The following is a 20,761-nucleotide window of genomic DNA, read 5'->3' as shown; positions in this document are numbered from 1 at the left end:
ATGGCAAAGGGGAGGAAACATGGGAACAAAGGAGAACAGGATCAACAGATTAACTGTTGAACCCATATGCATGCAAATTGTGTTAGCCGACCCCTTACCCTCACCAGTAAATAAATTGGCTCACAAAGTTTGTCAAGTGTTGGCAATAAAAGGCCATAGGATTTTATTGTGCAGATATGGTTGTGGACATAACAATAATCACATATCATAATAGTATCATACTTTTGGGCACCGGGTCCTGAGGTTACCCCCTCTGGCCCGTGCCGCCTTTTCTCGTCCCACGACTTGTCGACACCGTACAGTGCCCTGTACCTCTTTTCCTTTGTTCTTCTCCCTTCTTTTGGAGGGTGGGAGTGCTTTGTGGTAAAGAAGAAAAAGAGTGGAAGACTCTGAGTGAAGAGCGAACCTCGTGTTTGTTTGAGTCCCCGTTCAGGGTCCACAAACAGATTGTGTTTTCTTAGAGCATGTTGCTCTTATTTATAAGACCCAGGGGAGCCCTTGGTTTTTGATATGCATATTGGTGGGGGCTGTGCTCCAGCCCCCAGGCCGGGTAGCCGACTGTCTGGCCCCCTGAGGGGGAGCAAATCTTTGAACCTGGGCCCTTCCTGACTGTTGGTTTCTCTTGGGTGCTTAGCACCTTGTTGCTTAGAGGAAGGGTGAGGTGATTGTTCACACCTCACCCTTTCCTGGCTTTGTGTGACAGAGACTGTGTGTCTCTGCAGCTGAGAGGGAGAGGAGCAGGCAATGGGGCTGGGGGCTGCCCCTCTCCAGGCCTGCTGGATGGTAACATCAGTTACCCTGCCTCGCCTTGGGCGGCCCTGCGGCAGTGCCCAGAACTGGAAATGGGCCTTGTGAGCATTCAGAGCGTGCAAGTGCAAGGAGAGAGACAGGGACGGGGAGGGGGGTAAATGCTAGAGGTTCCATTGAGGGCAGCGCAGAGGAGTGCGTTGTGTGAAGCAGTAAGTGTCTGGCAGGGATCGCTTGGTGCAGAGTGATCACTTACCATTGATAATTGCATGCCTGTGAAATACAAGCCAGTGAGTCCCAGAAGGCAAGTGCTTGTATGGGGCAGGAGGCTGAAAGGGAACAGTGTCGGAAGGCCAGGACCCAGAAGGACACATATGGTCCCAGGCCACCAATCTCAGCGAATGTGGGCTATTAGCAAAGTAGTGAGAGGGGTAGGGAGGAGGTTAAGAGGAAAGTCTTGAGTAGCTTCCAGAATTTGAGGAGCTCTGGCTCAAGACAGAGACAAGAGGGGATGCTGTTCCAGAGAAGGGAGCCAGCCGAAGAGAGAGATCTTACACCAGCTTGCTGCTTCGAGAAGCGCCTGACATGCAGAGAGTAGGAGCTGGAGGAGCGTAATTGAGGCATTGAGGCAAGGATCATTGGAGGCACACCAGGACTGGATAGCAGAAAGGCAGTCGAGAATGGCAGAAGGGGGAGAGCCAAAGGGAAGTTTGAAGAAGAGTTAAGTGTCATCTATGTAACACTGGAAGTGAGGGGAGAAAGTGGAGATAAGGTGAGCAAGCGGAGCGAGATAGATGTTGAAGAGCCAGGCTGAGAGGTTAGAGCCCTGGGGAACTCCACGGGAGATGGAGGTGGGAGAGGAGAAATAGCCCAGGATGACCTGGGAGACAGTCAGTGAGGAAGTAGATCTTCCAGTCCAGTGCCCGCTCTGAGATACCAAGAGTATCATGGAGTCGTTTTTATATATATGTTGTGCTTCTGTGTCTGAGAACGTAATTGTTTCAGTATTTGTGCATGAGGTTCAGATTGTGTATGTTTACATGTTTCAGTGTCTGTCAAAGCGACTATCTGTATTTGTTGTTTATAGCCATGTATTTGTTCAGATGTCTCACGGTGTCGGCATATCATGCCCCCTGTGTGTGTGTAACAAAACTGCCTGGATGCATGCAGTAGGAAAAACAAAAGGCGAAACTCTGTGTACATTCCTGTTTTAGTAGGAAACCACTAGAAGGGAAATTCAGCAATCACACGCATAACACTTTATTTTGCCTGCTTCGTTTTCAGATTCTTACACTGAGGGATGCAGACATTGAACCATTAACAATGCAGTCTATGTATCGTTATTCATATGTCTATGCATCTTCGTATGTATTTCAATGCCCCTGTGTAAATGCAGCGCCTTTCTGGCGGCTAAAAACGCCCCCTTTACTAGAAAGCTAGAGAGTGTCAGGAAGGGCTTTAAGAGGCCGCAGCAATGTTGTAAATCGGGGCCCGAGACGGAGCATTAGATGGGACCAGTCCCGCGACATTCTACCGGCGCCGCAGCCAGACTTATCAAGCCCTGAAAAACAAAAAAGAGACAACTGAAGACATTACCCGCATTGTTGGTCGCTGCAGAAGGTTGCTAGATTTTGCTAAAATGTTTTGGCTTATTACAAGTTTTTATGAGCAGCCAGTTTGAGACTGTATTTTTCAGGTTGGGGAGGGGGCGGAGGGGTGCCTTCTGGAATTGAAAGAGTGGAAGCGCAGATCTGTTGTTCTGTTGGAGGGATATGTCCCATCATGCGAGATCGCTGGAGCAGGCGCATTAATCTTAAGCTACTTGGCGGAGTTTGAGCATTCTGGCCTGCAGGGTACACGCATATCCCTGCAGCAGGCTCTTTACCACACTGCCCTACTCAGGGGTGGGATCCTGAACCGATTTTCTTTGATTTGATTTAGGGTTTTGGGTTTAATATTTTCATTTATTTCAGTATAATTTTGACTACTGATTCCACTTATCTAATGCAGCTGTTCGACAGATTGCCCTCCCTTTCAGGTAAATATGATTTTGCGACACAGTGCCCATTAAACCACTTCTTTAGTTACATAGACCACAACTATTTTATGGTATGGGATTGGTTATTTAAAGAGGGCAATGCCACCGCAGAAGTGGTCTCCGAGCACCGTTGCATTATCCTGGACCCAGTTGAGTGGCAGCTACACTTTTGCAATAAGTAAAAAGAGAATATATAAATATGGCTTTGATAACCTCTTCTATAAGAAAGATGGCGAGGAGTGCGATTAATTTCTCCAGAAAAGGTAATTCCACAGCATGGCCACCAGAACGGAGAACGCCTTTGCTCCAGTTCTTTTATTTGTGTACCTAGGAAGGAATGATAAATATCCCGTCTCTGTTGATCAAAATAGTCGCACACATGTGTCTATTATGGTCCATACAATGTGACTTGAAATGGACTCGGCCGGGAACCAATGGAGCTATTGTGGAGCAGAGGATAAACTTGTGGCGCCGAAGCAAAGGGGCCACTGCATCACATTCCCTTGGAGCCCAAACGCTGCAACAATCACATCAATCCGAGAGTTAAGGGGTTTCCTTGCTCCTCACATCAGAGTCCATTTATAGCAACATGCCATGCACAGGTCTCAGTCTGCGGGTCACATTTTTCACGAGTTTTTATGCGGCACTCCCTGGTCTCGTCCTTCCATCCTCCTAAACTTTCTCTTTCCTTCAGCCTTCTAAGCACACCCTGAAAACACTGCTTCTCCTGTGGGGAGACTGGCACAGCTTTAAACATTATCTGATGACGCTTGCTTGCACTGGTTCCCCGCCTAAATTACCCATCTTTTCACTTGTAAAACCCAAAGAGGCACGAGACCACGTACGTGTAAAAATGTGCACTCCCGGATAACCCTGTAGCGTTGAGCAGCTCTGATGTATCGGCACTGAGGGAAGCTGAGCAGAAGATTCAATCCGGGGCTTCTTGTGCTGCATACACTTATTTACCCGCTCACTCAGTAGGAAAAGAACGCATTTCAAACTTTTACCAATGACACTAACAAGCTTGAACAAAAATAATGTTGAAACTCTGGTGTAGCATTCTTCATGTGCGGAATGTACACATAGAATTTAGAATGAGAATGTGAGGAAGGCTTGCTTAGTTCTAGGCCAGTTGGAAGGAGCGTTTGATAAGACTGGTGGGGTGTACATATGATCTGCAACCATTACAATAAATACGTTTCCAATCCTTACTAGTGTGGAGGATCATTTCATCTGCCCTTTCATAAAACCGGTCCATGACCCTGAACCACCAATCACCATATGTAGTAGATAATAGCCTCAAAGAAATACATTGTTTCTGTCTTAAGTACTACTCTCAAGATATGTTGTCTTACAAGGATAGGCCATCCTCTGAAGATTTTGAGGGGCGACTTCTATGGCACATAGAGCTAGGTTATGAGCAGAGCCCTGGTGGAGTGCAGGAGATCCCTAGCATGTCTGAAAAGAATGAAAACCCTGTCCTGAAACAGTATGAAGACAGTGCAGATCTTATCCCACACCCTTGATGTAGTCCCCTCCACTCCTGCGGCGTCCCACAGTGCATCAACCGCACAGTGAACTTTCACCAAGAGGCAGCCACTTAGGTTCCTTCTCAAACGGATGCACCCGAAACACCTTTTTTGCTAAGTGTGGGCTACAGTGGAGAGGCCACCAAATAGAATGAGTCATCTTTGACCCTGAACGCCTGTAGTTAAGAGTTTCTTCTATACATAATTGTTCCCAGAAACATATAGATGGCAAGCTCACTCATTCTACCACCTCCCCCAATGTTCGAATGGAAAGAGGGACCATACAATCCATGAATTGTCCAAATGATAAAAGGTTACTAACTAGAACATTATTCCCCTCAATTCCAATTGCTCTATTTCTCTTTCTTTTGATCAGAGAAAACCATATGTATTCATAGCCTAGTAAAGAAGGGATCAGTGAAAGAAGTGACAGCTTTAGTGACTCATTTTCTCTGCACCATTTGCCTACTTCCAAAGACAGGCAAAGTGTTCCATCCAGTTATTAAACTGAAACCACTAAACAATGTTATGGTGTAACGACATTTAAAAGTGTATGGTATTAACGTCCATCTAAACATTTTCCTTCCCATGGTTTGGATGGTAAAAATAAACCCAAAGGGGGCATACTTGGTGCTCACGCCCCCATCACCCTACCAGGAATAGCTCAAGTGTCAAGCAAGGTTACATTTGGCTGTTTTCTTGCCATCCATGTGTGGTGATGTCCACCCCATCATGATGAACAAAATCCCCCAAAATGGTACCAGAGATCCTGGGGCATGTGAATAGTAATTTACCTGCACCACATCTTACTCCTAGCTCAAGGCTGCAGCTGCTGACACAACACCTGTCTCACAATTATCCTTGTTCAGAATCTGAGGTTTGTAAGAACTGAAGTTAAATATATGTTGGCTCATGCACAATCACTCCAAGGTCTGGGGTTCAATCCTCTATGCTGTGTTTTTCCAGTACCACACATCAAACGAAAGAGAATTACAAAAGAAACAAAGCAAACATTGAAAACTAACTTTTTACCCTCAGAATGTTGCCAAGAGTGGTGGGAATCCTTCCTTACACAATACAATCGACCTTCCGGCTCTGCTCTATTACAGAGCTCTGTGGAGACTACCAGCAAGGGCTGAATCACATGGGAGGCCGTGACAATGTCCAGGGTCTCTCCAACCAACCCTAGCCTTTGAAACGTCCAGAGAAAGATCAAGTAAAATGCTTTGACCTCCGCCAAAGGGACAGCATCTCGGCACTGAGATATGGTAGATACAAAACTGGCGGGACTAACTGAGCTGACACAAGGTTTTTGCATCCTTTGTCTGTGCAGGCATTTTCTCTCCAAGAAGTATATCTGCCCGATCCTGCCAGTGCAGTCACTGATTGAAATTCCAGACATCTTCCACATTGGAGAAATAGGATTTGTACAAGTTTCCATTTCAGTTCCTTCAGGAAACCCGAGGTCCTTCTCCATGTATATCTATTTTCAACACACATATATTAACAACTCCTCAGGTCTTCAGTTGGCAGCCATATCTGGAAGCACTAGGCGTGCATGCTTTGTATTGAGTATGCTGCAGTCCTAGATCGTTTGCTTGATTTGTTTCAGTAACAACTAACACAACAGCAGCAGCCCCGGTGTTGGCTGCCCCTTCTCAGCTCCCTCATCTTCCAACGTCCGCTCTACCTTCAACCACAAACATTCTCTCTTGTACATTCTGGCTTCCATTGGAACCCCTTCACCATCGTGGGGCCAACATGCAGCCTCAGCATTCATAAACTGCAGGTTCACTATTTAGAACACTGAGCTTTTATTCTTCTTTGTTTCTGCTTAACTATGTACACATTTCCAATCATATCACTTTCCTTTAGGGCTGGTGACGTCATTGGTACTGACTTCCCTCATTTTGCAAATATTCAAAGAGTTTTTCTCTTCACAGGCAGTTAGCGACCTTAGGCTAAGTATCCTTTTGGTTCTCTCCAAATAAGGCTTCAACCCTTTCTGAAGCGGTCTGTAGATTTTTCCAGAATTCACTCTCGCATCCCTCAACTATTAATAGACCCATCAGGCCGTTTCTACAACATGATCCTTCAAGTTCTCCCAAAATCTTCAAATGCCATCAGTATTAGTTCACTTTTCCACGCCCTAACTTTTCATCCTACTTTCTGCGTGTCATTGGAGATTCATGTGCAAAATCGACGTGATCAAGTAAACTAACTTCTGCTTGAGAACACGGATCATATTTCAACACTTCAAGTGAAAGTAGTACATGTTCTGGTTTACTTGTTTAAACAAGGTAAACTTACCAAACAAGACATTTCAGGTGCTTCGTTGTTTACAGGTTCTGGTAATATTTCAGTTTTTTTTTTATTTAAATTTGCTGTCAGGTTCATTAATCCATACAATTCATAAGACAAATTTCATCAATATACAGTTTGCTTTTATCTTGTCATGATGACTTGGAATTGTATCAACACTCATGTCTATTGTTTAGGTCAAGTCATATCCATTTTGTAATACTAATCCATTTTGATAGCTGGCTTTTGGCGTCGTCGTGTTTTCCTCCACCATTACGTCATGGAACACAAGTAGTTCGGATATATACATGCATTGTGTTGTTGAATGGAGCACACAAAATATGTCAATGAGTCCAATATCTACTTTACATAATCTCAGTTTGGTATTGAGGTTTTGAACCACAATCCCTTCCTCTGCCAAACTTGGAGAAGACGTAATCTAAGTTTCAATACATATCGCCCTATAACCACAGGGGAAATCCCATGCATGCTGAAATAAACAAATTCTTGCTTCCACTTAAGGTAATGGCCTCCTCGTAGAGTCAGTCTGATCTTTAACTTGTCGAAATGTCTTTATTTCTTTTCATTGTTTATTAATTTAAAATGAATCTTTACACAAGCTATACAAACATGTATCAAACTCATAAATCCAAAAATCACAAATCTAAAAATGAACCACACATTTTGTTTCCGAGCATTTACTACTTTAACAATTAACAATACCTGTGTCCCCTTAATGCACTCTCCTCACCACACTCCTCAAAACACTCTTCTCCTGTTCCTATAGTAAGACAAAAGATTTTAAAACAAAATGTAATGCCGCTAAAGAGGCTGGGGTAGACAAGTGTATCGTGTTCCAGGATGTCGTGGTCCAAACTGTCCCACTTTTCTGCTATGTCGCCCATCACATTCCCTCCCACCGTTGTTGATCCTTTTATTCAATCCACAGTTTCGCCTGATGCTTCGGCTGATGGGTCATTTGTATCCAAACTTTTATTGTCTTCCATACTGAAGATGCCCTCTGTTCCCCCTACCTCTATACACATCTCCCCGCATTGCCCCTGTGCTTCCATTTCCAAACTAAAGTGTGTGTTCAGGAAGGAATCATACAATAAAGCAGATGTGGGCGTTGGGAACAAGTGTGTATCACTCATTACAGAGGGCACTTCCTCAAATGTGTCCACCAAAATGACCATTCTCCCCATCTAAATGTTCTCCTTTGACGGGACAAAAATCTGTTACCGTGTCCTTACACGTGTGGTTATTGGGATTGGACTTGGAACGCATCTCTACAGCTTCAAAGTGTGCTTCCCTTGAATTGTTGCCTTCGGGGAATACATCAACATCCTGGAAATTGCAGTTGCCTGCAAATAATTTTTGTTGTGAGGATTATAACTAATTACCACCAGCATCACAGCCTCCATGTAGCACCAAATGTAGGACTGCAGAGGGGACAGGGTTCTACTCCAATCAAATACGGTGCTCTCACAGGTACACTCAATCTACAATGTTACATTTGTTTATACTCACAACCGCAAAGCAAGCTTCCTGTAAAGAAATATTAGGTCAAAAATGTTCAACCTGTTCTTCAGCGCAAATGAAGTTTACTGCAGGAATGCCCTTCTACCCCTGCACCGTCTGCATGCACTGCAGTACTTACCATGTAGTACCGGAGAGAAGTTGTATGCTTCCGGGTCTCCCTTCTGCTCCAGTGCTCACATCCAGCCTTAGTGCCCCTTTCAGTTTTGTATCAAAAGTGATGCCATGCAATCTGGTAAACCCAGATGAACTTCCCATTCATGGAAATGAATGGAAAAATACACTGATCCAACCTTATTGCTCGTTGATATTTCTTCTTAAAGCAGGGGTTTAAAGATGCTTTCTTTAAATTGGCTAGCATATGGCGTGTGAGTCAGGCTTTCCCTAATACCAAGGGTATTCAAGGGATTCCCAGTGGTTTGCGGAAAAAGAAAAAGAGATTTTGTGCACTTGGCCAGCAAACCCTTGCACTGGCTTGATGTTCACAACTTGGAACAATTTAAACTAACTAGTGTGACAACCTTTTACGCCATATTCTATTTGGTGGAACAAATCACTAACCATACACATTCATGTCCGCGTTAGTCACATCCCTCTTTAACCCCAAGGTCACAACGGCCACTGGGGGTAACTGCAGATTCCTTAGCACAAGAAATGTGCATCTGGCTTTCAGAACAATATTATTATAACTATTGGGTGCTGGCCTAGCTTCGAGAAGCATTAGAGCGCTTTACAGAGGTATACAACAGTACAGATGCATAACAGAGTGCTTTTCAGAGGTAACAACAGAACAGATATACAGCGGGTGTAGGATACAGCGAGGCCCCGAGGGGGGGCTGTACAGGGTGGCGGGGAGGAAAGGGACTGACAGCGTCTGGTGAGTCAGGTGGCACGGAGGGGCGACATGATGTCCTAGGTTTTGAGGAAGAGAGACTTATTGAAGAGGTGGGTCTTGACTTCTTTTCTGAATTGTAGGAGCATGGGGGCGAGTCGGATGCTGACGGGTTGTATGTTTCATAGTCTTTGGGTGTAGGCAGAGAAGGCTTGTATTCACTGCTTACACCTTTTCTATTTCACTGGGTAGTTCAGTGCATAGTGCTCAGAAACCCAACTGGCATTGTTGTGCTATGTAAATGTAACATATCATTCCCAATTGCAGCTGAATTAATTCTATTTTACATGATTTGAGGCGCCACCCACCCCGCCCAATATGTTTTGCCATATGGCATTTAATACATAATTCAATGATTTCGAACACCAACGAAAGAAAATGTCTGCCACACACATTAATATGGGAATACTCTAGCCATACACGTGCAACCCAGGTAATGAATATAAATGGTTGATTTAACACCAAAAGTTTTGGTCAATCATTGTGGCTTTGTTTGAGTGGGCCTAATCTGCTGGCCACTTTGCTTAATCATCAAAATATGTACGCAAATATGTCTATTCCTTCATGATCAGACTTCCTGTGGAATATAATTACCATTTAAAAATTGGAAACATATTTATTTGACCTTTAAAATAACATTATTGCCGTTTTCTTAAAACTCTGTACGTTCTGAGCACCCTTGACACCCTCCCACCCAACCCCGCCCTCACTACCTTGCCTCCTACGGCTTCTCACCCGCCTTCATCCTCTCTCTCCTCCTTCTCCCCTGTCACACTTGAAGAAGTCATCAGAGTTGTCGGCTCCATGAAGCTCTCTTCGAACAGGTTTCCCCTTGCTCCTCCAGAACCATCAAGGACAACATTGTCTCTCTTACCCCTGCACTCGCTGATCTCTGCAACCACTCTTTTGCCACTGGATTATCCTCCTTCAAGTACTCCCTTGTGCGCTCCCTCCTGAAAAAAACCCAGCCAACTACCCCCATATTTCTATCACCCCCTTCCTCGTGAAACTGCTGGAGAAACTGGCATTTCCACAATTTACCTCACATACTGAATTTGTTGGTGGTCTCCACGACCATCAATCTGGATTCCGAGCATACAGAAGCACAGAAACTGCTCTTCTGAACACCCGTGAAGAACTGTTTGCATCTCTGAACTCTAACTCTCCAGCTGTCCTTATCCTACTCGATTTCTCCACTGCCTTCGATACGGTTAACCATTGTATCCTCATAAAACGGCTCCATGATACCCTTGGTATCTCGCAGCGGGCACTGGACTAGTTTACCTCCTTCCTAACTGACCATTCATCCCATGTCATTTTGTGCACCTTCTCCTCACCTACTTCCTTCTCCAGCTGTGGTGTCCCCCAGGGCTCAAACCTTTCCCGCTGGCTCTTCAACACTTAACTTGCTCAGCTAGCACTCCTCATTTTCTCCTTCTCTGCCAACTTCCAGTGCGATGTAGATGACACACAGATGACACACAACTCTTTTTCAAACTCCTGGCTGACTCTCTTGCATCTTCCACCATCCTTGACTGCCTATCTGCCATCCAGTCCTGGTATACTTCCAACTATTTCTGCCTCAATGGCAGCAAGACTGAGATCCTTCCTATTGTGATTCCAGCTCCCTCTTTTTCCCCCTCACTCTGCCCATCCTCTATGGGCTCTCTCCCTGCTCCTTCTTCTGAAGCCAGAAACTTTGGAGTCATATTGGACTCCTCTCTCTCCCTCCTCCCTCACACTCAGGACATTGCCAAGAAGTCCCACTTTCAACTTTTCTGTCTCAAAGGAATTCTCCCTTTCCTCACTTTCCACTAGAACCTCAATGTTCCCCGAGCCCTGGTTCTCTCTAGGCTTGACTACTGCAGTACATCACAAAAAGGGGTAGCTGCCAATTTGAATTAGAGTATACTGTTATTTCTGTACGTTGTTCTATTCTGGTAGGGTGATCTTGGTGTTAAGTAAGTCACCTGTGACCCAAATGTTTAATTAAGTATTGAAAAACATTAAGCGTCAAGACTTTTTGTCAATCGATAACATACTAGTTCACAGTCTCATTTATAATGTTTCTACACATGTTTTATTTAATGTTTCTCAGCCTGCCTGATGGTTGTAAGACAATCAAGGTAGTAAATACCAATTCATCTGAGGTTGATAGCGAAATCAGGGCATGAGTCTCAAATTAGTATTAAACCAATCATTTTCAGGAAACCAAAAGAAAGACATTACTGAACATTCAGTAACTGATACAGTGTGCATTAAAAACCAATAACAGCTGCATTGCATTGTTGAAAGTCAATACCAACAAAAATAGGAGATCAAACAACATAGTGATACAAGTATGGCTATGTTACACACAACGCAGTGAAAATAAGAAGAGGGAGTTAGAAGAGTGTACAGAAATAACTGTCCTTTTTGGAAAAGATTAACCCCGTCTGAAATGGGTTTCTTGTGCTTGGGTGTTGACCAATCCTTGATCAGTAGTCTTCTCCTGAATCTACCTTCTTCCACTTAACAACCCCTCCAGCTAATCCAGAATGGGGCAGCAAGACTTACCCTGGTCTTAAGCACAGGGACAGCATCTCTCCCGCCCATAAAACTCTTCACTTGCTCCCGGTTGTGGCACAGATTAAATTAAAATCCCTCTGCATCATCCACAAGGGTGTCCGGGGCCTGGGACCATGCTAGCTGCAACTTCCTCTTAATGAATACTCTTACTCCAGACCTCTGTGGTCCTCTAGCAGCAACTCTCTGTGTGTAAAGCGTTTCGCTAAACAGAGGGTTGGATGCTGATCACTTTCTTCGGTTGGCTCACTCTTATGGACAAGCCTCCCCCTTCCTCTCCATCTTGAGCAAGATTTCCTCAAATTCCAGAAGCTCATCAAGACTTTCCTCTTCACCACCTCCTTCTCTTCGTCCCTCCTTTTCTAATCTCACAGTCTCTGAAATTGTTGACCAGGGCCCTTATGTATCCCTCAGGGACCTGGCATCCCATACCCAATCGCCCCAGCCTCTGTATACGGCTCAGCACTTGCCACGGCACCCACCGGCCTCAATCCTGTAGACTTGCACCTTTCTACCCAATGCGGCCCCAGGCCACATAGCACTTATCTTACTATGCACTTCATCTGCTGCTCACCCACAAGCACGGACATTCCAGCATTTAACCCCACTTCCCCTCTTCTCGCTGCACTTGCACGTCCTGAATACTCACAAGGCATAGTAGGCTCGTCTTTATCTTCCACTGTATTCACTATTTTTCAATCCCATGCTCCCTCCCTGCTGCCCTGTGGGCACTTTGAAACAGAATAGACTTACTGTATAAGCACCTAACAAATGCACAATTAATAAAACGAAATAAAACCGATTTCGCAGGTCATGCTTTTTGCAAAAAGGATTAGAAGCATTCAACAGCCTCTGAGGGCCCATGGGATTCTGGCGTAATAATGGTTTCTTGCCCACGTAAATCAATGTTTTCTGCAACACTTCATGTGGAAGGTGTTTTCATAAGAGAGAAAGGTCACAAAGTCCACAATATTTAACCCCCTGTCGGTTGGAATGGATTTGGGGAGACCACCAACAGACTCAGTGCCCTTATAGCCCCAAGCATCAGAATGCCAAAGAATCATGGTACCCACTCGTTTGCGGGGAATCGTCCACAGTGATATTGGGACCCACAAAGCAGTGGTGAGTCCTTAATGCTCCTGGGGGCTACCCGGCAGGCAAAGGAGAGAAACCAAAGTAGCAGTAGCAGTGAACTGCGGTGTGCGCCTAGAGAAATAGCAGGCCTATGGAACCAGGTATGCATGACGCGCTTAGACGGAACAGTGCACCTAGCAAGGCCACTAAAGCACCTAGCACCAACAGAGTTCGACTGGCCTATAGGGCAATAGGCACATGCCTGAACCAAAAACACAAAATGCTGGTGTGGGCCCGCTTTTTTGGTCAAAGTGGGCCACTTTTCTGGCCAATGTGCGGCTAGTAGTTTTGACCAGTGTTACTGAATAAATGTTCTTTAACATGCACAATTTGCATCAGATGTTATCAAAAACCTTCCCTTTGGTTACTATTCAAACAGTCTGTCACAAAAGGAATGAATTGCCATTTGCAACTGTGGGCCACTTTTTCATTGGTGCCCAAGACAATTGTATGGCCCAGTCCGACCCAGAGTACCAAAATGGGTATGATAGACAGGGCAGGCCCAGAACATAGCATAGGTGAGCACCCAGTACCTACATAAAGTTCCCCGGAATAAAAGTGTGCAAACTAGAGCAAAAGTACCGGCTGGAACTTACTGACCGACACCTTCCCTGTACAGGTAGAGGGCGACTTGTATGATCAAGGGCACCATGTGGAAGGAACTTATGGGAATGCGGCCGCCTCCATGAAACAAACATGTCTGAGGAGCAGAGGGTGTGGTGGAGGCAGCAGCCAAAGCCTGGGGAATCACAAGAGGGAAAATCCCAGACAGTGCAGAAGTGCAGACGCAGATAGTCCATTCTCACACATGGGGCAGACGAGTAAGGGCGAGGACCCTCGCCAGCTGGAATACCCCCATAGCGGACCTCATGGGAGGACCACGCAGGGGCAAACAACTACAGTGAACATGAGAGTTGGGCTCCGTGGCCAACAAGCGACAAGGGCATTTCTAGTGAGCATGCGTGCAGGCCATATGAGCTAAGACAACATGCACGAGTCATGGGGCTCTAACATGTGTGCGTGGAAGGGAGGATGTGATTCTAGATGTGGTGTGAATGAACAAAAAGGTGTCACTCCACTGGGGTCGGAGGACCTGGAAGAATTTTAGAAGAGGGGGGGCTGGGTCTCAGAGTAAAGTTGTTTCTCCCTGTGGGACGCTGCACATGCCCAGTCCCCAATGCACAGACATAACTGGAGAGACCTCTATATACAAAACGTGTATTTCTTCAAAAGAGTGCATGTTTAAAAGGACCTTTCTGTTGGCTGATTCTCTAAAACTAGCCATCAAACACAAAAAAACTCATACATTGCACCCATATTAACATTATAGTGCTCGGCAACTAACATACCTCATCTTATGTCATTTCAATAACTAAATAGCATAACTATATATATATATATATATATATATATATATATATATATATATATATATATATATATATATATACAGTGCTGATGACATAATGAATTGCCTTTGCCACTTAACTGTGGGAGTTATGTTTACCCAACTCAAGTAAACGTATTTCATCAACTTCGGTGAAATAAAGGCCTTGCCAGTCCCACCTCCAATGTCAAGGCTACACATACATGTCTGCAGCAACAGCTAACAAACGTTTTGACAATCTTATGTAAGTGATTTATAAAGCGTCAAAGGAGCGCTGTACATAAGGGACACCCGGGGGAGGTTACAGGCAGTCTGCGGGGGTAGCAGCGGTCATTAGAATGGCCAGGTGGCGCAGGGGAGGGAGAGGCGGGAAGTAGGGTGGAGTGGAGCGATTGCCGAGATGTTCTTGGAAAAGACGATCACCGCAGGATTGTCACACGAATTGGCTCATTCAGATAGAAATTATTATGCGTATCCTTGCACCCGCAATGATTGTCTTCAGTGCCAAAAATGGATGTCCGCAGAGCACGTCAGCTATATACAGCTATATACAGTGGTGGAAATGGAATAAAATGTGGTGGGGTATCCCACAACACAAGGGCCAGGGTGGGGGGAGGAGCGGTGCCAGAGGGGGCGTGGTCTAGAGGGGGCGGGGCTCGTAATGTAAATAAATAAATCAAAAAACGCCTGCAACGGCAGCATTGCCTTTTACCGCCGGCTTTGGCACTGGTGTGTAATGCACAATGGTCGCTACATGTACAACTGAAAGGAATCAGTTTTACACGTAGTGGGTATTGTGCATTACACACCAGTACCAAAACCGCAGTAAGAGGCAATGCTGCCTTTTTTTTAAAAAAAAAGTTAAGTATTCCAGCGCAGTTCATGGGCTTGGGAGGCTGACTCCGGCTGGATCCCGAGATCCGGCTCCATATCTGGTGCCGGATCTCAGATCCGCCGAGAGCAGGCCCAATGACCAGCACTGGCTATATGGAATCATCCAGGAATGATTACTGGGGGGCCCATCGACCCGGAGAGGCAGGGAGAAAGCGACCACCAGCGGTGCCAGTGCCAAGGGACTGAAAGCTGGGATGAATAGTGAGACAGAAAGAAAGATGTGCTGTCTGCAGTATTTCTGAATTATTTACTGGCCCGGAGTCAACCTTGCCATATCTGACTGCACCCATCAGGCAATCCCCCGGGTTACACATTTACTAAATCTACGAAACATTGCTAAACAAATGCTCATGGAGTTTGTGAATAAATCCTTTGGTAACAGCATATAGATGGAGAGAAAAATGCTCGATAGTACTCAGGGAGAGTCCACCTCCCACCCCCCACTCCACCCCCAAAAAGCATCTTATTATTTCATACTCTAAAACCTGCAGCTTTTTTGCACAATATATTTTCAAAAATGTGCGGAACCGCGCACCGTTTAGATCAATGTTCAGAACATTTCTTAGGCAGCCTGCAGTCACCCACGCCCACAGTCAGTCTCCTTCACAGAAACCATCCCACCTAGTGCACGCCTGAACATTCCCAGGTAACAAAGTAAGCAGTACTCAAATGCCATTCCATCCTAAAAATCAGCTTGTAAGAAATGTGCGTGTGTAAAGTATTTTTTTCTCCAGAGAATATGCTCAGCGTCTTCGGCGCACAGAGTTACAGCGCCAGCGCCCACAGACCCAATCCTGCCCCCTCTGGTGGAATCAAATAGCCCAGCGTCTGGAAGGCAGGCTCCGGTTCCCGCTTAGAAGTGACTCAGCTCGGTTGACTGAGTGCACTTTTATTACATGTATGAGTGACTTTAAGCGGGGGGGTCTTCCTTCCCTGCCGCAGACGCAGAGCTGGGGAACTTGTACAAGCGCTCCTATAGAGGGGAGTTGCCATCCATAAAGGGTCGTGTGGATGCATGTGCAGGACGGGGCCACATGTCAAATGCAAATGCTATCCACATGCTGACCTGATAATTAGGAGAAACCCAATTATGAGCGAGTATGGTACCAGAGTCTTTAAAGCTAAAGTGTTCAAACGGGCCTTGCCATCACTGACTTATACATTTACTGAACAGTTGAGAATCCTCTGCAGTCAACCACTAACTGCCCTTTTTTCGCTGGTGAAGAATGTTGTTAATATCCCTAATGCAGGGGTCTCCAACCTTTGGCTATGTACAGTGGCCTAAGAGCCAGACCGGGACAATGAGGGTGCTGAGCAGGAGCATGATGTTCCTGCTCAGATCCCTCATTGTTCGTGTGACTGTTCGAGCTCTGAGCAGCAAAGCTGCTCTCCCAGGGACCAGACACGTTGCTCTGTGTCAGCAAGGAATTACAATAGGAGCCATTAGGCACTGATGGGAGGGTGGGGGACTATTTGCAAGGACTTTGGCCCCTTAAGACATGTGAATGGGGTGATCAGAAGTGAGAAGGGTCCATAATGCTGCATGCTTTATGAAATAATGACCATGGCTTTAAAACACAAGGGGGATGTGTAAGGCTAACATTACTCTTCATGATGCTATTGTGACTTTACATGCAGGACGGGGAAAATAAAACTAAAGCCATAGTCGTATTGCTCAGCATATATGTATGACGTTGTATATAATGTTAAATTAGTTTATTATCAAAGGCTAGTTTATTATGTAATGTGGTTTGCTTCCAAGGCATTGCTATAAAGTATTATTTAAGCACATGAAATGCAAAGCAAAGCCTTAATAAATATCTTATCAACTAAACCTGTGAAGATATTTTCCGTTGCTTAAATTGTCTAGATTTCGGTTTCACCATTTAACCAAAGTGTGTGACCCTGGGCAAATCACGCTGTTTTATCTGCAGTTCTGTGATTCACGTCATAGCTTATGTTAATATATCATGCTACCATTTATTTTTTTAAAGCCTAATGACTATAGAGTTTCTCCATATATAGTAATAGTGCAATTTAGGTATTTTGCATGACAAAGTTATTTGCCACTTGGCTTACTTATGGCAACTTATTCTAAAGTCAATTTCATGGTGGCTCCTTGAAATGTCCTTTTCTGTGAAGTCACTTCTGTTTCTGCAATCCATACACAAATTAGGAGGTATGTGTAGACTGGCATTTGGGGGCAGCCAGTCTAGCCCTTTCTTACTGTGCAATGACTTTTTCTGGGCATCCTGTCCAAGACAAGAGTATTGATGTGTGCTCCTGCTTGGCCTGGCTTCCTGTAGAACAGCAGTCTGGAGCAGGACACGGACAGCAGCGTGGCCGTATGCTCCTGCTCTGCATCCTCCATGCACCATGGGGCTGCATAGCAGGAACACGCCCTGTGTCCCACTCCAAAACGTTGACTGCACTGCAGGTCCAACAAGGAGCAGTGTTAGATGCAGAGCAGGAGCACACAGCTCCATATCCCACTCTTGACCGAATTTTGCAGGGAGAGGATACGGAGTCAAGTCATCATATCGGGGACGGAAATTATTGGGTGACAGTTTAGCAATAATTTTCCAAGGTGCGTTGGGGCAGGGGGAAAGATGGGGGAAATAGCAGGACTTGTATTGTGGCTGCCCTCACCCGTCTCCTCCCCCACTCTTGCAATGCTGCATACTTCCCTGGCTATGCAGTTGTTTTGTACTGCAACTCGCACCCGCCCCATACAGCAGAGTCTTTGGGAAAGGAGCATGGGAGTCGGAGTCCAAAACCATAGATTAGACTGTACTATATTATAATGATGTCCTATAGAAGTGACGCTTTGGGGTACAAGAACAAAAACCAGATGGAAACATATGCATTTGTTTAAAATTCCCATTACAGACTGCACAAAACACGAATAAACTGCAAAGCGATTTTTAATTGTGTTTATAACACTAGCATACGTAATGTGTTCTCCAGTGAACATAGCAACACATGTGTATCGGCCCCTGAAGGCACGCGTAAGCACCGCAATTGAATTTGGGTTCAGGCGGGATGTGTGCGCGGCAGCAGGTGCTGCGGTGAGGCACTGTAGAGGGTGTGAGAGGAGATTTTGAGTGTGTGTGTGAGAGAGAGAGATGGCATGGCAGGCTCCACTAAGGGGTTGGAGGGCAGTTTTGATAAGGTATGGGGTGTAGCAGATTGTCAGATCATCACTGTGGAAAGTGTGACTAAGTAGAAGTGTGCGCGATGTTCGTGTGGTAGGAGGCCGGGCCACCTGTGGGACTTTCTGCGGCTAGAGTGGGGATGTTGCTCCCCAGGTGGCCTGGCGTTGAGCGTGGCCCGAGTAAAGCCAGCGTGGAGGTATATGGCATAGGTGGCGAGGCCATGTGATCTGTGCCTTTGGGTGCTGTAGCCGTGCACCTGGCTCCCACCGGGCATGAGTAACGTGTGCCGTAGGTTGCGTCCCCCTCGGGGGTAGCAGACTGCAAGGCCCCGCGAGCGGTGGCGCCCGGGGAGCGCTGAAGCCGGTTGGCTGCGCTGTTCAGGGACACGCCCACGGCCCCGCCCCTTACCTGCTTCTCGCCCTGTCCCGCGGGCCCCGCTGCCGCCGCCGGCGGCGACGCCCTCTCGCAGCTGGCGCCCTCCAGCAGGTAGAGGCCGGCCGGGCGGCTGCTCTGCTCGCTCTCGAAGTAGAAGAGCACGTTCTGGAAGAGCGCGAACCACTTGTCGTGCCAGCGGCCGCCGTCGGCCGTGCGCCGGGCCAGCGGGCCGCGCTTCACGCCCTCCCTGCGGGCCAGCAGCGACATGTGCAACAGGTGGCCCTCGTTGTAACGCACGCTCTTCTGCATGGCGGCGGCGGCGCCGCGGGCCCGGTCACTCGGGCTGTCCACACATGGCGCAACTTCTGCGCGCGGCGGAGCTCGGCGGTACTGAAAGCCGGGCAATGGAGGTACCCCGGTGCCTGCTCTGCCTCGCACACGGACGCGCCCGCTGCTGCCTTTACTCCGCGCCCCTCAGTCGCTCCAGCGCGCAGAAAACATCCCTCCTGTGTCTCCGCTTCTGAGAGGTCCCTTCGCCCCCTGCAGGTCTCTCCCCCCCTCTCTGCTCCAGGGCTCACTCTGCATGCACTCCTTGCGCGGGTATCGCTCCAGGGGAAGGTTGCCCTCGGCCGGCAGGTGTGACTTCCTCTACCCGGAGAGTGCCGCACTTTTCTCCCTGTTGCTCTTCTGCCCGCAGGCTCTCTCGCTGCCCGTCACTCCCGCGCAGGGGCAACACGCTCCCCTGCCAGTACCACTATGCCGCCTCTCCACTGTCCACCGCGACCTCTCCGTGCAGGTGTGTGTGCAGCGTGCTCCAAAATCCAGGGGCCGGGCTGAGGCGTGTTCCCGCGACGTGATGGGGGGTGGAATGAATAAAAGACCCCGCGGAGTAAGCCGTGCGCCCGGAGAGCAGCAGACGGAAGGGCTGCGTCACGTGGGGGCTCAGCGCTAATCGGCTTTGCGGCGCTCCCCTCTCAGAGCAGCGCGCGCTCGGCCGCCTGGGCCGCGGACCACACAGCGCGGCGCCTGGGGAGCCGGCGGCGAAGGAGTCCCCGCTCTGTCCTCAGTACAGTTCTCCACACGAAGCAGCGCGGATGTGTAACTTTCCGAAAGTGCCCCGTTCTTCTGTGTAATGCAGTTCCGGAGACTGGAAACGGGCGCGCCTCTACTGCGTGCAGGGGAGTAGTCGGGCCGTGCGAGCATTGACCCCGGCCTCCATCGCTTGGCTCTCTGATTGCCTCCGCCGGCGGATCGCGCGCACTTGCTTCCCCAGCCCTCGGGTATTGAGCGCGCGTGAAGGCTGCAGTGAGCGCCAGTGTGTGGCACTCGCGCGTCTTCAGCGAGCGGAATCCTCGCCTGGCCGCGTGCAGCGCACACTCCTGCAAGCACCTGTTGTTCTGCAGAATGCGCGGCTCCCTTCATCGCCCATTTCAAGCCTGTCAAATCACACCCTGAAATCTTTAGGCGGCGGCCGCATGTTTCACCAGGCAGTGACGCGCCTGCCACAGTGCTCATCGCTGGCTCAGACCTGGGAGCGGGATTGGGGGGTGGGGGGGACCGACCGAGTACAGCAGTCAACATTTCCCCATCATATAGACATTGAAGCACCCCTCTTTAACGCAGTTCCCGCAGCCCTCCCCCGTCTATTGCCCTTTGTAACCTACTACACAGAATCCCTTTATACGCACACACAGAGAGTACTATCAAGAGGTGCTTACACATTTTCCTCCATTCAGTGTGCCCCCTCAGTCCCTCATCTCTGTTCACGGACTGACCATCTATGCCACCACATGGTGGTCGCTACACGTGCTCTATATCCATCATCCTCGTCCCTTTGACTGTACCACCCTTCAAACCCCCGACTACCATGGTTTTATTCGCTTCCGCCCAGTGCCTCATTGTACACTAATCCATTCAAACCCCCCATCTGAGTTTCCCAATTCCGTGCTCCACTCACAGCTTCCGTTCCTACTGAAATCTGCATCCAGGCTGCCATGATAGCATATTCTCACTAGGGCATCCCTTTAGATCCAGCTCTACACACAACATTCCTGCATAGCGTGTTAATGACGCAGCTTGAAGAAGCATGTATGCCGTCCAAAGCCCGCAGTTGATTGATTAATGTTCTCAGTTTCTTTGATTTGTTGTGTGAATGCTTAAACAGCCTACATAGCACGAATGGAGTACTTTTTTCAAATGTAATTA

At 47.3% G+C, this 20,761-nt stretch overlaps 1 protein-coding gene across 3 annotated transcripts in view; it reads right to left on the bottom strand.

Moving 5' to 3' along the window:
• Positions 1-19,984, bottom strand: part of RASGRF2 (Ras protein specific guanine nucleotide releasing factor 2) — a 2,380,666-nt gene extending 2,360,682 nt beyond the window's left edge. For 2 of the 3 annotated variants that reach the window (XM_069627554.1, XM_069627556.1), the window contains exon 1: positions 18,590-19,983. In XM_069627554.1, coding sequence (XP_069483655.1) covers positions 18,590-18,865 — 276 coding nt within the window. In that variant the 5' untranslated portion in view covers positions 18,866-19,983. Of the gene's footprint in view, positions 1-18,589 lie in introns of all 3 variants that reach the window. The other variant, XM_069627555.1, reaches the window with a different exon arrangement.
• Between the last annotated feature and the right edge of the window lie 777 nt (positions 19,985-20,761).

Source organism: Ambystoma mexicanum, chromosome 6p (assembly GCF_040938575.1).
Source record: "Ambystoma mexicanum isolate Mex_15411 chromosome 6p, UKY_AmexF1_1, whole genome shotgun sequence".
NCBI lineage: Eukaryota > Metazoa > Chordata > Amphibia > Caudata > Ambystomatidae > Ambystoma > Ambystoma mexicanum.
The sequence above is the reverse complement of the archived record's forward strand: the minus strand, read 5'-3'. Positions and strand labels throughout refer to the sequence as shown.